The sequence below is a fragment of the Populus alba genome, chromosome 11 (assembly GCF_005239225.2).
Source record: "Populus alba chromosome 11, ASM523922v2, whole genome shotgun sequence".
Taxonomy (NCBI): Eukaryota; Viridiplantae; Streptophyta; class Magnoliopsida; order Malpighiales; family Salicaceae; genus Populus; species Populus alba.
This window is the reverse complement of record NC_133294.1, coordinates 8,080,393-8,097,008: the sequence shown is the minus strand read 5'-3', so window position 1 is coordinate 8,097,008 and position 16,616 is coordinate 8,080,393. Positions and strand designations below refer to the sequence as shown.

At 30.6% G+C, this 16,616-nt stretch overlaps 1 protein-coding gene across 2 annotated transcripts in view; it reads right to left on the bottom strand.

The window, feature by feature from the left end:
• LOC118037050 (uncharacterized) overlaps positions 1-4,869 on the bottom strand; it is a 36,230-nt gene extending 31,361 nt beyond the window's left edge. For both annotated transcript variants that reach the window (XM_073412577.1, XM_035042936.2), the window contains exons 1-3: positions 4,471-4,869; positions 559-898; positions 81-307 (exon numbers count right to left, since the gene is read on the bottom strand). In XM_073412577.1, the coding sequence (XP_073268678.1) occupies positions 81-265 (185 nt within the window). In that variant the 5' untranslated portion in view covers positions 266-307; positions 559-898; positions 4,471-4,869. The remainder of the gene's footprint in view (positions 1-80; positions 308-558; positions 899-4,470) is intronic.
• Between the last annotated feature and the right edge of the window lie 11,747 nt (positions 4,870-16,616).

The window sequence follows — 16,616 nt, the reverse complement described above, 5'->3', positions numbered from 1 at the left end:
AACAAAGCAAACAAGCATTGCTGCCAATATTCGAATAACTCAAACTAGAGGTAGAGCACTATAACAGATTCAAGCCATACAAGTAGGTGAGGGCAGTAAAACTTCCCATATGTCCAGGAATATTTCCTGACAAGCGATTTGCAGTGAGCGAGCTGCATAAGAGGTTAGTTAGGAAGGAAGTTTTAAGCTCACTCTTACATAGAAAATAAGATAAACCAAGAAGAGGGGTGAATTTATAAAAGACAGATTTTTCATCGAAGCCCATTCCACCGGAATTGTGCCGTATAGATAGTTGCGAGTGAAATCTCTGTCATAGACATTGTTGTTGTATAAAAATTATTTTCCATCTTGAAAATTGCTCCAAAAATTAATATAAACGCTTGAAATTTTAATATAAACTGCGACAGACAATGGCAAACTCATAATCACATAACATCTGATGAGTATTAATTATCATCGAGGCATCTCAAGATTCATAATCATTTAATGGATTCAGAATTGAGGCCTCGAAGCAGAAACATGAGCCAAATATATATGTCCTTGATTAAGGGTTCTTACATTTTTTGGACATAAGTAAGGTTGGCCAATTCCGGAGGAAGCCTGCCTGGAAGACCGTAATCTTTGAGCAGGCTTTATTGCAAGCAGGAGAGAGAGACATCATTGGTCACAGTTTAGGAAAGCTAAGATATATTTAACAAAGAAAAACATAAAAATGTAAAGTAATTAATGTGACAGTAATTATCATCAGTGATGCTGCAGTTACATCCGATGGTGCTGTTGTTCCCTGCAGAAGTCGGTTCTGTCTCAACGACACTGCCTGATTGACAACGATCGACGAACTTCAAGGATAGTTGGCCATCCTCGTTTACTGTCTTACCGATTTGTGTTAACGCTTCAACTGGTGGGGTTTTATTTTTCAAAAAAGTTAATTCATGAGGAATGTGCTCTATTCAAAACATTCTTAAATAGTTGTTAGATTATTAATAATAATAGTAAATAGATTATGGGTTTTTCATATAGGTAAAGGCCATACACTCTATCGACCATTTGGATAAAGTTAACTGGAGCCATGTTTATCGCGTCCGGTCTGTCTGGAGCTTATTCCATCAAGTACCTCGAGACACGCAATCATATATCAATTTATCGTCATAGTTATCACTCAGCGCAGGATTTAATTTGGTTTAAAATTTGTATTGTTTAAGATTATATTCCTTTCAGTTTTTTTTAATGAAATTCTTTGCAATTAAAAAAAAAACTAAAACGATACTATTTTAAATTAAAATTAAAATAAAATATTATTTGTTAACTATTAGGTTAACTTAGATTTAACTTTTAAATTAATTTAAAATAAAACACATTCTAAATTAAACTCTAGATTAATTGCAAGGTTATCTCTAAATAATAAATGTATCTTAATTGGTATGATCAAACGAAAGAAAGAAATCATGAGTTCAAATTCTACAGTGAGGATGTCATTTCCTGAAAAAGAATTAGATACAAAAGTACAAAATCACAACTTTTTAGAAGCTATTTTGTCTATAAAAATTCAGATGCCTATAAATGAATCTAATTATATAAAACAAAACACCTATAGAAGCTATTTTGTCTTATATATTTTACTGTTTTTCAAGCATTTGCAAAGTTTTGGTTGATATTGTTGTTTAATTGTTCGAGTCTCTTTAAGTTTAATCCAAGAAATACAATTAGTAAATTTTATTTGTAAGAGTTATATATTCATATTATTTTATATAATAATAACTGAAAAAAAATTAAAAAGAAAAAAGAGCGTAATTTGACTACCCTCTCCTCACAAATCATTGTTAATTGGAATAATAATTTGTTTATATATATATAAAATTTTAATTTTATCATTAAATTTATTAGAAATTAAGTTTTATAAAAAAAATTAATTTTTTTATATGAGATTATTCTATTCTCATAACCTGAATCATAGGTTTTGCAGATTAATTTAATTAACTTTATTTTTTGGTTATTTTTTTAATTGAATTTTTTTTTTCAACTTGTCTATCAACATTGTATTAATTGAAATTATATTTCATAATTTGTTTCATTTTTTAAAAAAAAATTCCTAACCTCATGATATAAGTTTAGAAGGTTAACTTGAATTGACTCAAGTTATTTTTTTTTAATTTTATCCTTCAATATTGAATTTATTAGGAACTAAAATTTATAATTAATTTTCTATTTACTTTCTATAGGGTTATCATGACATTATGTCATATGTCTTGGATTTTACTTCTCTTTTTATTTTTTAATTAACAAGAACTAAAAAAAACAAGGTACTTCACTACCCCCCTCACGAATTAATTTTAATTGAAATAAATATTTTTTTCTTATATATAATTTTAATTTTATATGTTAACATTAGATTTATCAAATATTGAGTTTTATAAAAAAAATTAATTTTTTTCTATAGAGTTATTCTATTCTCATGATCTATATCATAGGTTTTGCAGATTAATTTGATTAACTTCATCTTTTTGTCATTTTTTAATTGAATATTTTTTTAATAGTTTCTCCATCAACATTGAGTGAATTCAAATTAGATTTCATAATTTGTTTCATTTTTTTATGAAGTTATTCTAACCTCGTGACATAAGTTTGGAAGGTTAATTCGAGTTGACTTAAGTTATTTTTTATAAAAATTTTATCCTCCAACATTGAATTTATTAGAAATTGAAATATATAATTTTTTTTCTATTTACTTTTTGTAGAGTTATCATGACCTCATGACATGTGTCTTGGATTTTACTTTTTTTTTTTAATTGAATATTTTTTAATTACATCATTCAATATTGAGAGTTGATCTTAATAATTTTTTTTTAATTTTCTTTCTATGAGGTTATCCAGTTTTATGACTCAAGTTCGATAGATTAATCCAGGTTAGCTCAAGTTATTTTTTTTTGTTATTAAATTTTATTTTCAATTTCATCATTCAACATTAGGTTGATTAAGAATTGTGCTTCATTTTTTTCTTATTTGCTTTCAATGGGGTTATCACGGTTTCATGGCCTAGGATGAAGATTTAACAAGTTAACCCGAGTTGATCCAAGTCAATTTAATATGTTTTCTTCTCAATATTTACAAAAAAAATATTATCTTGAGTCTTTTAAGTTAAACTATATTTTTATTAGACCGGATTATATTAAGTCAATTCCACATGATTAATTTTTCTTCCTTAAAAAACATGTTAGTAATTTGTGGGTATTTCTTTACATTCAAAATTTTTACATTCGACTAGCATTGTTGTGTAACAAGAGATGATAATTTGGTAATAAACTATTGAGTCAAGGTACATATTGCCTGAACTAAATTGGATTGGATCTCGATCAATCTAGCTTGACAATTACAGCCAGATACTAGCTAAATTACTGTCCTTACGTACCTATTAAAAAGTTTAGAAGACGCGTACAAATAAACAATCATCTCAAAAGACAAAAAAAATAAACATAATTTTTTTTTCAAAAATTAATAATAAATAAATAAAAAGAAAACATAATCCTTTTTAAAAAATAAAAAATAAATAAATAATTTGGGCTTCTCTAACCATAAAGAGCCTATATATTGTATAGTTAGAAAGGGTTACAAAAATTAGATATGACTAAGCCCAACGAAGGCCCAAATATTGTCGACGTAGTTATCCAAATTCAAACAAAGATGATACTAGGAAGTGAAGGGGAAACTTTCATTTGGCCCCAATGCCTCGTTCTCAACCTCCCCCGCCCCCTTTTTTTTTTTTTTTTTTTTGTTATTCTCGTTCCATTTACTAAAGTCTAAAATATAATAATTAAATATATGTCTTAATTACTCTTTAATTTTAACTTATAAGAAATTCCTTTGAAACTACTCTCAAAATATTAATAAGAAGAAAAATAATTACGAAAAAGAAGTAACAAAGAAAACCTATATTTTAAGGATAGTATTTTATCTTTGATTTTTGTATGTTTTTTTTTTTTAATTTGGTATATACATTTTCTTAAATATTATATTTTCAAGAATCTAAATTATCAATTTAAGATTAATATCTATAATTACAGTACTTTTTAGTTCCTAACGGATATCTTTAATAGTAAAGTCATTGCATCATAAAACAGTAATAAAATATTAAAAAAATAAAATTGTTGATGATATTTGGTACTAAAAAAAATTAGGATTATGATCAATTGAGTTATTTGTTCATAGAATTCACAATAATTTAGATGTTTATGGATGCAAATCTGTTGATGTTTATGGACAAAAAAGGAACAAAAAAAGAAAAAACGAAAACTTCATGAGAAGGTACAATGGTCTTGACACTTGGTTTTGATCAGATGAGTTGAAAAGTTTGAAAGACTTGCTTTATACTTATAAGACCTCACCGATCTGATCTCAATACATATTACTGTGAAAACAAAGAACAGTGCTTGGGAAATTAATTATTAAGTAACTAGCTAGCTACGTTGTTCTTACCTTCTCCTGGATGTAGCTGAGAAGCAAGCAAAGTAATAGAGCTCGAGAAACTGATCATCACCATAACTTGGCAAAGCTGAAACATCATTACCATCTTGTGCCCAAAATTGGCTAGAAAAGCTCGAATAAGTTTTTGTATTTGTGATGAGACAGGCAGGGAAAAACTCTCAGATATTTTGAAACATGCTAAGAACATACTGGAAACGAGAGAGATTCCACTCAGAAAAGAGAGAAAGAAAAAGGATTTATCCTTGTTTACATTGTTTCAGACCAATCTCTTTTCCACCTGATGCTAAAGGACATGCTAAAATACTGATTGATGTAGACATATAGAGACCAATCTCTTTTCCACCTGGTACTATTTGAAGTTTATGATAGACTCAATTATTTAAGCTGGTCATCTATCCAGCTGATCAGCCTAAATTATTGATAAAATTAACTGCACGGTAATACTAATTCTTATGGTATATATTTTATACAATATCTATACTTTCATAAATATTTCTAAGGATATTTTTAAGGTATTTATATTAAATATTTTATAATTATAAAATATTTATCTTTATAAAGTTTATATAAACAAATATCTTTAGGACATAAAAAAAAAAAAAAAAGCTAGAAGGCCAGAGCGAATCTCTCTAGACAACATAACTCTAATATAAAACTTCAATAAGATTTAAGGGATATTGAAATCTAGAGAATATAAATATTGTATTACTTTTAATTTTAATATTGTTAGATAATAATATAAATTATATTTTGAGATCTCATCTAAATCTTAAACTACTGGGTTGAGATGGTTCGTTAACATGATATTAAAACTTTAATAACTAAGTGGTCACGAGTTTAAATTTCACTATTTTTATTTATTTGATAAAAATTAAGCATAATATAGTTTCAAGTTTAAAAAAATTTTATTTAAAAAAATATATTAAAAAATAATATAACTAAACCTTATTAAAAAACTTAAAACTATTAGATTAAGCTTCATCGTTCACTGATTGCAAGTAGAATTTTCTATCTAGAGAGATTGATGTAGACCCACCAATCTCTTTTTCACCGGGTGGTAAAGGACAACAAGCTATTTGTAGTTTATGATAAGACTCAATTATATAGCTAGTTGGTGCATAACTGACAGTTTCATACTTGCAATTATTTTTATGTTTGAAGAATGGTTTTAGAAAAAAATTATAATTTTATTTATTTATTTATTTTAAATTAATATTTTTTAATATTTTGATATTATTTTAATATATTTATATCAAAAATAATTTTTTTAAATAAAAAAATATTATTTTAATATATTTTAAAACAAAAAAAACTTTTAAAAACACCAATTATATATCTTATAAAGCCGCCCTCGATTTTAATGCCTATGCTAGCCATCATTTGCTAATTGAATATTGAGTTTTTTCCCTACACTGTCACCGTGAGCAAATTTATTTCTCAAACGAACACTCTCGTTATAACACAAAAATAGTCTCGTTACACGTGGATTGTGCATTTATTATAAAAAATAATAAATAATAATTGTAATTGTCTATGTACCTACCTGTGGGTTGTGCATGTATTATAAAACATAGTCTCGTTATTTTTCAGAAAATACGTTGTGAATGTAAATTTTTTATCAGATGAACACACTCTCAATAAAGTGTAATTTTTTTTTTATTATTATTACTTATCCAATGGTCTCTTCTATTTTATTTTTTCAAATTTTTTAATACAGTGTAATTTTTTCAATTTCAATAACGATTTCGCACCCGATATTACGAATGAAGTTTAGAATATAAACAATGGGAGAGCCACAATGGATTAAAAGGAGGCAATTGTCCTCTTAATTTTTTTTTATATTAATATATTAGTGGGTGTGAATTATTGCTATGAGAAAAATGTTAATATATATATATATATATATATATATAATATATATATATATATGTCCCCAATTTTTCCTCTTTTCCCTTTTGTTTCTTTATCTTCCACTGTATAACAAAATAAAGAGGGTTTTTTTCAGCTGTCGTTCCTGTCTCTCCTATATGCAAATTTCTCATCAATTAATCTTTTTTGCCTTTTACTTTATGCTTTAGGTAAATTTTATTCATCTTTTCTATTTGTTTCATTGTCTAATTTTAGTTTTATTCTCTTATAATTAGTTATTAAAAATATTAGGGTTATGATAATTTAGGGGTTTTGTTATGAATATGTTCAAAATAAATGTTTAAATCTATTAATTTAATCAAGTAAGTGTTTCTTTTCTTATTATAAAGAAATAAATTAATATTCATGCAAAATCACTATTCTTGATATTTCTTGCATTCACATAGTAGTTTATTGAAATTTAATATTTCCACATGATTTGTTTGTAAATAAAATATCAAGTAGAAATCATGTTTTTCAAGCATTGTTCTTCTTACACATACACTAGGCATTGTTCTTTAATTAAATGTCTAGAAATGATTAAGTATAATTTAATCAACATACTTATTATATGCATATAGATATGAATTGAAATAGGTTTTGATTTTAATGAATTGATGTGTATTTTGCTATTAATTTCATATGGAAGATTTAGAATTATTGTGTAACTCAACTGATTTTTATTTAACAATGAATTATTGTGTAGTTTTGTTAATTATTATGTAGACACTAATGATGATAAAAAAAATCCAGCAGGTTCATATTAAATTAACATGTCATTAGACAAGTATTTAAAGTGTAAATCTTTTGAGGATGAAGAGTCAATCAAAGCTTCAAGTTATGTAACTCAATCAAGTTCAAAGAAAAGTCATATTAAAATCAATCCTGACACTCTCCTTGTTGACCCTAGCTTAAGAAGACCAATTTATGAGTACCATATAAATGATAGGGATGCAATCCAAAGAGCTTATTTACAAAAAGGTCCTTGTCAACCTTCACACTATGATTTTCCTTAAAAACAATTTAGGAATATATCAACACTACGACTCTTTAATCCGGCTTGGTTTGGTGCATGCCCAACATGGTTAGAGTACAACATAGCTAAAGATGATGCATTTTGCTTGTATTGTTACCTCTTCAAGTCAAAATGGGGTCTTGATTCGTTTATGGGTGATGAGTTTTCAAATTGGAAAAAAAGGGAAAGATTTGATCTTCATGTTGAAAAGTCTAATAGTAGTCATAATGCAGCTTAGATAAAATGTGAGAATTTGATGAATGAAAAACAAAGTATCATGATTTTGTTATCTAAGTAGACAGTAAAGAGTCAAAGTGATTATCGAACTCGATTGAATGCTTTAATAGAGTGTGTTCATTTTTTGTTGCACAAAGGACTTCCATTTCGTGACCATGATGAATGTGAATGTTCAAGCAACCAAGGAAATTATCTAGAGCTCTTGCATTTCCTTTCCAGAAATAATGAAGCTATTAAAAGAGTTACTTTCAGTGAAGCTCCTAAACATAACAAATTGACTTCTCTAGATATTTAAAAAGACATTACTCAAGCTGCTACAAAGGAGATTACAAATGTGATTATCAAAGATCTAGGTGACTCATTATTTTCAATTTTAATTGATGAGTCACGTGGTATATCAATCAAGGAACAAATGACAGTTGTTATACAATATGTAGACAACAATAGACATATAATTAAACATTTTCTTGGCATTCAACATGTGTCAGATACAACAGCTAGTTCACTCAAGGCAGCTAGTTCACTTAGATTGTTTTCATATCAAGATTGCGTGGTCAAGGATATGATGGAGCTAGTAACATGTGAGGTGAATTCAATGGCGTGAAAACACTTATTCTAAATAACAATCCAACTTCATATTATGTTGTTTTGCTCACAAACTTCAATTGACTCTTGTGACTGTTACAAACAAGCATAATGAAGTTGGAGATGTCTTTAATTTTATTTCTAGCATTATAAACATAGTTGGAGCATCATGTAAACGAATGGAGGTGATTAGAGAAAACAAATATGCTAGAATTATTAAAGGACATAAAAATGAGAAATTTCTAGTGTACGAGGTCTGAATCAAAAAACTTCTCTTAGAAGGTATGGTGATACCTGTTGGGGCTCCTACTATGTTACAATTATTCATCTACTTGCAATGTTTTCATCAGTTCTTGATGTGCTTGAGATTATAAGGGAGGATGGGATGAACTCAGAACAGAAAACAGAAGTGGTCGTTTTAATAGGTATTATGGAATCATTTAATTTTGTGCTCATGCTTCATTGTTTGAGAAGGATACTAGTAGTTACTAATGAGTTCTCACAAGCATTACAAAGAAAAGATCAAGACATAGAAAATGCTATGAGTTTGTTGAAAACATCAAAAGAACGATTCAAAATGATGAGAGAGAATTATTAGGAATCTTTACTGGTAGAAGTGTTATCTTCTTGCATCAAACATGATATTGATATTCTAAACATGGATGATTGTCACATATCCCCCACGTGGTGTCCGATGGTAATTTTTTTTTTGTTTTGCTTGATTGGTTCTTTGGACTCGCCACCTAGTATTTTGATCACTAGGAAACCTAATTGGTCTTTCAGAGATTCTAAGGTAAGGGACTGGTTACATAAAGAGAAGGTTTTAACACCCCTAGTACGCCCTACCTAAGGTAAGCTGCTTGGTGTTTGGTTTGACTTATAATTGCTATGGTGTTGGTGTTCTCTTAAATAGGTTTTCTATGATAGGTTTGCTATGATTAATAAATTTGGGTTCAAAGTCTAAAAGAAAGAACCCTTGGCCAATATTGATCATACCTTTAGATATGTCTATCAAATGCCAAGGAAAACCAATGCAGATCTCTTGAAACCTGTGTTTGATTCAAATTAATTTTATTAAGATAGAAATCCAAGGAGATTCCATGTGCTTTAAAAGCTCAATTTTCCACTAGTATTTCATACTCTCACAGCTTGTAAACCATGGAGTCAAAAATTGAAATGTCCTCAATTATAATCAAGGCTTTTTTCAAGGATGTGTGATGACTTGTTATTCCTAGAAAATTATTTTGGATATTTATCACTTAAGGTTTCTTTATCCAAATATTAACAGTGAATAATAACAAGTTATTCCCAATAATATTTTGGATATTCATCCCTTTGGAATTTCTTTATCTAAACATTAATGGTGAATAATAGATGAATTCCCCCCAAAATAAGATTTTTGTATTTTTTTTAGAATATTGGCCAAAACCCTTTGGAGTTTTACAAACATGTTGTAAAATCTAGAAATGTAAAAAAATAATTTTTGTGTTTAAGAAATCCATGCGAAAACACATTTTCAAAACTTCTAATATTTTTTTATATAAAAAAAATGTTCAAAACATGTTAGGATATTGGCCGTATGCAACCCATAAAAAAAATTTTCTATATTTTCTTTGCAAAACACACACACATCACAGTTAATCGCAATTAAAATCAACAAACCACATATTAATCAGCTATTAGATCCCGGAATATATGTAGAACCATGTTCTTATATTTTCACGAGAAATACAACACGATTTTATTTGTCCTTTAGATACTTGACCATATACCAAATTAAAACATTAAATTTATTTTTTTGTCTTTTTTATTTTATAATTCAATAACATACATAAAAAACTACAAAAACACACTATCACATTTTTTTAATGTAATATACTGACACACCCATAACTAAACATTACAAAAATAGCTAATATTCAACCCAATCCAAATAACACATTAAACAATTAAAATATACAAAGAAACTAAAATCATGAACAGTGTCGGAAGCCCCAAGTCACAGGAACAATGCTGGAGACTGGCGGCACGTGGGTTCACCGCACCATTCTTGTTAGCAGCTTCTACCGCACCCTTCATCTTTGGCCTATATGGCGAGGAATGGAAGGCTTGATCTTTCATTTAGCGCAGAGTTCTATTATCATCTTGCTATTGAAGTTCTGGGCATTATTAATCTTTTCTAATACCATATCGATAGATCAAATCTCTTTCCATAAATCTCTTCACCACTTTTTACCTCCACGTCATCCAAACATCTCAACAAAGTTTTGTCAGATGACTTCTTATACAAAGTTTCCCCATCAAGATAGAAATCCATTGCCAACCTCCTCAAAGTCTTCTTGTCGATTTTAGATGCCCCCATGGGATATGTCTGATTGTGGATGAAATTCTCGATATCATAGTACCAAGGGTTTCCATCTATTTCTCTTTGAACTAAGCAACAATGAGCTGGGTTATTTCTGATATCAATGTGTACTGACTGTACCTTGTGCCCAAAGTCTATTCTAGCCATATAAGTTAGTGTGACCAAAACATCAGCACAATGGTTTCCTTCCTTTTCTAGATGGGTGAAATTTATTTCCTCAAATTCTCTAGCCAATTTAGACAGGTATTCTCGGTAAGGTCTTAATTTCTCATCCTTGGTTTGCCATTTCCTTTCACTTGGAAAAAATAATCAAAATCGAGTCTTTATACATATCTATCTTTCTAATAATCAGCTCCAATGCCACCTCCAAAATGAGAATGCAAGCTTCATACTCCTATGTTGTTATTCCACCCAAATTGCAACTTAACTGAATACTGCTTTTTATTAGGAGAGATTATCATTGCATCAACTTTATTACCACATATGTTTACAGCACCATCAAAGTACATAGTCCACCAATCTAATTTTCCTTCCTCAACTGAAAGCGCATCTTCATCAAGTTAGTCAAATTTTAATGGCTCATAATCTTCCATAGCATGGTCACCTAGGTGATCGACAATAACACTCCCTTTCATAGCTTTCCTTGTCATATATACTATGTCATACTCAGCTAGTAGAACTTGCCATCTTGCAATTTGGCTTGACATATAAGGCTTTTCATAGATGTACCTTAATGAGTCTAATTTTGAAATCAACCATATAGTATAATACTACATATATTGAAGCAATCTCTTCACAACCCATACTAGTGCACAACATAGTTTCTCAATCATAGTATACCTAGACTTGCATTCCTTGAACTTCTTGGTTAGGTAATAAACGACATTTCATTCCTTTTGGTTTCGTCGTGTTGGCCAAGCACACATCCCATTATTGTTTCAGTTACTGTTAAGTAAAAGATCAACGACCTTTCTGGTACAGGAGGAACAAGTAGGGGTGGATTCAGTAGGTATTGAAAGCTTCTTCGCACTCTTTATTCTAAATTTCAAGATTCTTCTTCCTTAACAATCGAAGATTGGGTCACAAGTCGTGGTTAATTGGGATATGAACCGGGAAATGTAATTCAATCTTCCTAAGAACCTTATTACATCCTTCTCAGTCTTGGGAGGTGGCATAGATTGAATAGCCTTTACTTTGTTGGGATCCACTTCTATCCCTTTGCCACTCACCCAAATCCTAACAACTTCCCAGATTTAACCCCGAATGAACACTTTGCACGGTTAAGCCTCAACTTATACTTTTTTAGTCTTTCAAATAATTCCTTCAATATTTGGACATGACTCTTTTCCTCTTTAAATTTAGCAGTCATATCATCTATGTATACCTCAATCTCTTTGTGTATCATGTCATGAAATAAAGTCACCGTGGCCCTTTGGTAGGTGGCCCCGACATTTTTCAACCCAAATGGTATGACCTTGTAATAAAAGGTTCCCCATGGTGTTACAAATGTTGTCTTCTTCTTATCCTCTTACGCCATTTTTATCTGATTGTAGCCTGAAAATCCATCCATAAAGGAATATGTGGAGTTACGTGCTGCATTGTCAAACACATCTATGTGTGGGAGACAAACTCTGATTTTATCTTTCTTTTTTGGTACAACCACTATGCTGGACACCCATTGTGGATATTTGACTACTTCTAAAAAATCGATTTTCCACTGCTTTTCAATTTCTGCCTTTATTCGGATCGGTCCTTCTTAACCCTTGCTTAACCGATTTGCTACTAGCGGTACCCTATCCACTAGGCATATCTATATAATCTGGAAGTAATGCAATCAAATCTTCTTTTCACAATCCCTATCCTTAGTTTTTTTTCTCTCTTAATTCTTCATTGCCTAAATCTATGGTTTCAAGTTCCTCTCTAGTAGGTTTCCAAGCTTGTTCATGTTGTCCTATAAATTTGGTGAATTCCCTAATGTTATTTTAATCCCATTCTTCCTCTTCTACAGCTACTATGTATTATTTAAATTTTGGCCATTCGTTCTCAGTGTAAAGTGTAGGTGTTTGTTATGGAAGATCTACTTTCAAGGTTTCTGAAAGCAAAAAGTGATGTGTAAATGCATGGTAAAAACATGAAGATGAACTTTTGAAAATGCATGATCTTTTTTAAAAGGAAAAGTTTGGCTAAAAAAAAAAGGATAAATCCAACTGACATTTGGAACCTCGATTGTCAAAAAAAAAAAAGAGTGAAAAAGGCAAACAACAAAATATCATGATCAAACAAGCATTGTTAATTAAATTTTAAACACCAATGGAGCTTTTTGGGTCTCCCAATTCTGAAACATCTCTCCCTTGGCTAGCTTTTGAATGAAGGTCTTAAGATTCAAATGCTTTGAGCTTAGGCTTGTTTGGATGCAAAACGATATTATGGAGCATACATCCTAAGGATAGGTTCTAATTCCTTTATGTGAGACATAAAGTAGGTTTACTACTTGGTCTTTAAAAAGGATCTCTTGCTATCCTAGTAATCACCCCCGTAAAAGCAATATGAGGGTTCAACAGATAGTGGAAAGGCATGTGTACCAATCACTATTAGTTTAAACACTCAGCAAAGAGTTGGGGTTTACACAAACATATACCTTGACTCAAGTCATAAGGCAAGCTGTTAGTCCCCCACTTAACTTAAAATTTAATGTGTGTGCTCTAAAAAAAGAAAATAATAATAAAGTGATGAATGACTACACTATATATGACATAATGTAAAGATGCATGTTAAAGCTTTTAAAAAAATTATCATTCATTGTAAAAAAAAACAACACATAGCAGAATAAAAAAACAATTACCAAGCTTAGTCCAAGGGTCCCTAGTGGAGTTTCCATTATGTCGCACGTCCCCCGCGCGACATCCAATGGTGATTTTTCATTTGTTTTGCTTGATTAGTTCTTTGGAGTCGCCACCTAGTATTTTGGTCACTAGGAAACCTAACTGGTCTTTCAGAGATTCTAAGGTAAGAGACTAGTCATGTAAAGAGAAGGTTTTAGCATCCTTATTATGCCCTACCTAAGGTAAGTTGCTTGGTGTTTGGTTTGCCTTATAATTGCTATGGTGTTGGTGTTATCATAAATAGGTTTTCTAGGATAGATTTGCTATGATGAATGGATTTGGGTTCAAAGTCTAAAAGCAAGAACTCTTGGCCAATATTGATCATACATTTAGATATGTCTACAAAGTGCCAAGGAGAACCAATGCATATCTCTTGAAATCTGTGTTTGATTCAAATTAAATTATTAAGACAGAAATCCAAGGAGATTCCATGTGCTTTAAAAGCTCATTTTTCCCTTAGTATTTCATACTCTTACGACTCGTAAACTGTGGAGTCAAAAATTAAAATGTCCTCAATTATAATCAAGGCTTCTTTCAAGGATGTGTGATAACTTGTTATTCCTAGAAAATTATTTTGGATATTTACCACTTAAGGTTTCTTTATCCAAATATTAACAATGAATAATAACAAGTTATTCCCAATAATATTTTGGATATTCATCCCTTTGGGATTTCTTTATCCAAACATTAACGATGAATAATAGATGAATTCCCCCTAAAATAAGATTTTTGTATTTTTTTTGGAATATTTGCCAAAACCCTTTGGAGTATTACAAACATGTTATAAAATCCAGAAATGCAAGAAACTAATTTTTACGTTTAAGAAATTCATGCGAAAACACATTTTCAAAACTTCTAATAATTTTTTTATATAAAAAGAACCTTCAAAACATGTTAGTGTATTGGCCGTGTGCAACACACAAAAAATATTTTTTATATTTTCTTTGAAAAATACACACACATCACAGTTAATCACAATTAAAATCAACAAACCACATATTAATCAAATTCTTAAGGCTTTAATAAATTAGCTATTAAATCTCATAATATATGTAGAAACATGTTCTCATATTTTCACGAGAAATACAACACGATTTTATTTGTCATTTAGATACTTGACCATATACCAAATTAAAACATTAAATTCATTTTTTTGTCTTTTTGATTTTATAATTCAATAATATACATAAAAAACTACAAAAACACACGATCATATTTTTTACTGTAATATACTGACACACCCATAACTAAATATTACAAAAATAGCCAATATGCAACCCAATCCGAATAACACATTAAACAATTAAAATATACAAAGAAACTAAAATCATGGACAATGCCAGGAGCCCCAAGTCACTGGCGGTGACCTACAACAAGAAAAAAGAAAATGCAGGCAGTTGATTTTAATCCATTTCTGTCCATATTATTCTTGTATTTTTTTTCTTTTTAGATCTGTTAACTTCTGTCTTCTTTCTTCTTCTTCTTAGTTTGCTGTTCTTTCCTTCTTCTTTCGGTGGCAGCTCTGCGGTTTGGCGGCGGTGGTGCTGGATTCGGGCTGTTTCTTTGGCCGCTGCTATTAGAGGCTGATATTCAGTCTAGGTGAGCTGGCTGATTGGTGGTGAAGGAGATTGACTGCTGCGAGATCAGGAAAAGGGAGATGAGGAAGTGTAGTGGGCGGTTTCTGTGGTGTGCTGGGAGGCTGAGAGAGGTTTAGTGGCCTACTACTGGTTTGGGAGAGAATAGAAGAAATGGGGAACCATGGGTTTATAGGAGAGGCCGAAGCAGATGGAGAGAGGCGTGGGACTTGAAGATGGGTGTCGCTGGAGGCGATGACATTGCTGGTTTGCCCAAAGGGTGGGCGGCTCCTCTTAGCTGGGAGAGTAGGAGCAGGAAAATGGGTGTTGTGGCCGAGAGGTTGTGTGCAAGAAGGATGAGGTTAGGTTGTTCTCGGGAGCAAAAATCAAAATCAGGGAGGGCGGCTCTGTTTTTTTTTTTCTTTTCAAAGGGAGAGAGCGACCATGAGAGCAAGATAGGGAAGAGTTGGGGACAACTGAGATGGGAGGTCAACGGCAGTTTTTTTTTTTATTATTATTAAAGGAGGGTGGGCAGCCGGCTGGCTTAAAAGAAATGGGTATAAGGTTTTGTGGTTACCATAATTTTTTGTCTTAAAATTGCTTCTCTGTAAATTTTCTCCCCCCCTTTTTATTATGATTGGAGGTTCACTTATATAGAAAATCTCTATACATGCTATTCAAGAAAATATTGCAATAATTATTGTAGAGATTATCTTCTATAACCAGCACCAACAAATCCTATATATATGGTATTTGATATTGTAGTGATTATTTTCATAACTAGCATGAATCAAATCATATATCTATTGTATTTTATATTGCAGTAATTATATATGATTAAGTAATTATCTCTTTGACATATTACTTCCTTAATGTTTTATGTTATCGCCTTTTTGTTTTTTGAAAATTTATCAAAACATGGGTCAAAAATTGGCTAACAACAATGATGAGTACAAGCTTCATGGGCGTTCAAGGTGAAAATCTCAAGGGATTAGAAACTTACACCATTTCCGTTATGAATTGTTTAACAATATCATTGACATGCAACTTACTGAGATGGATGATCGTTTTACCGAGACGAGTACGAAGTTACTTCTTTGTGTGGCATGTTGAAGCCGAAATGACTTTTTCTCTACTTTCAACAAAGAAAAGCTTATGCGCCTTGCTCTTTTTTATCCTAGTGAATTTTCTATAGTGAACCTTATGGTACTTGGTTACCAACTTGATATGTATATTATTGATCTACGTGGTGATGTTGAGTTCTCTAATATTGAAGGTATTGCTAGTCTTGTAGAGAAAATGGTAAAAACAAAGAAGAATTTGATATTTCCATTAGTATATATGCTTATCACATTACCATTACTTCTACCAGTTGCAATTGCTATAGTGACGAGAGTTTTTTTTGCTATGCATATTGTCAAGAGTAGATTGCGGAACAGAATAGGAGATAAGTGTATGAATGATAATTTGGTTGTATACATTGAGAATGATATCTTCGATAAGATTGATAATGAAGCTAATGAAGCTGTTTCAAAATATAAAAACTCAAAGAGAACAATTATAATGTAAGT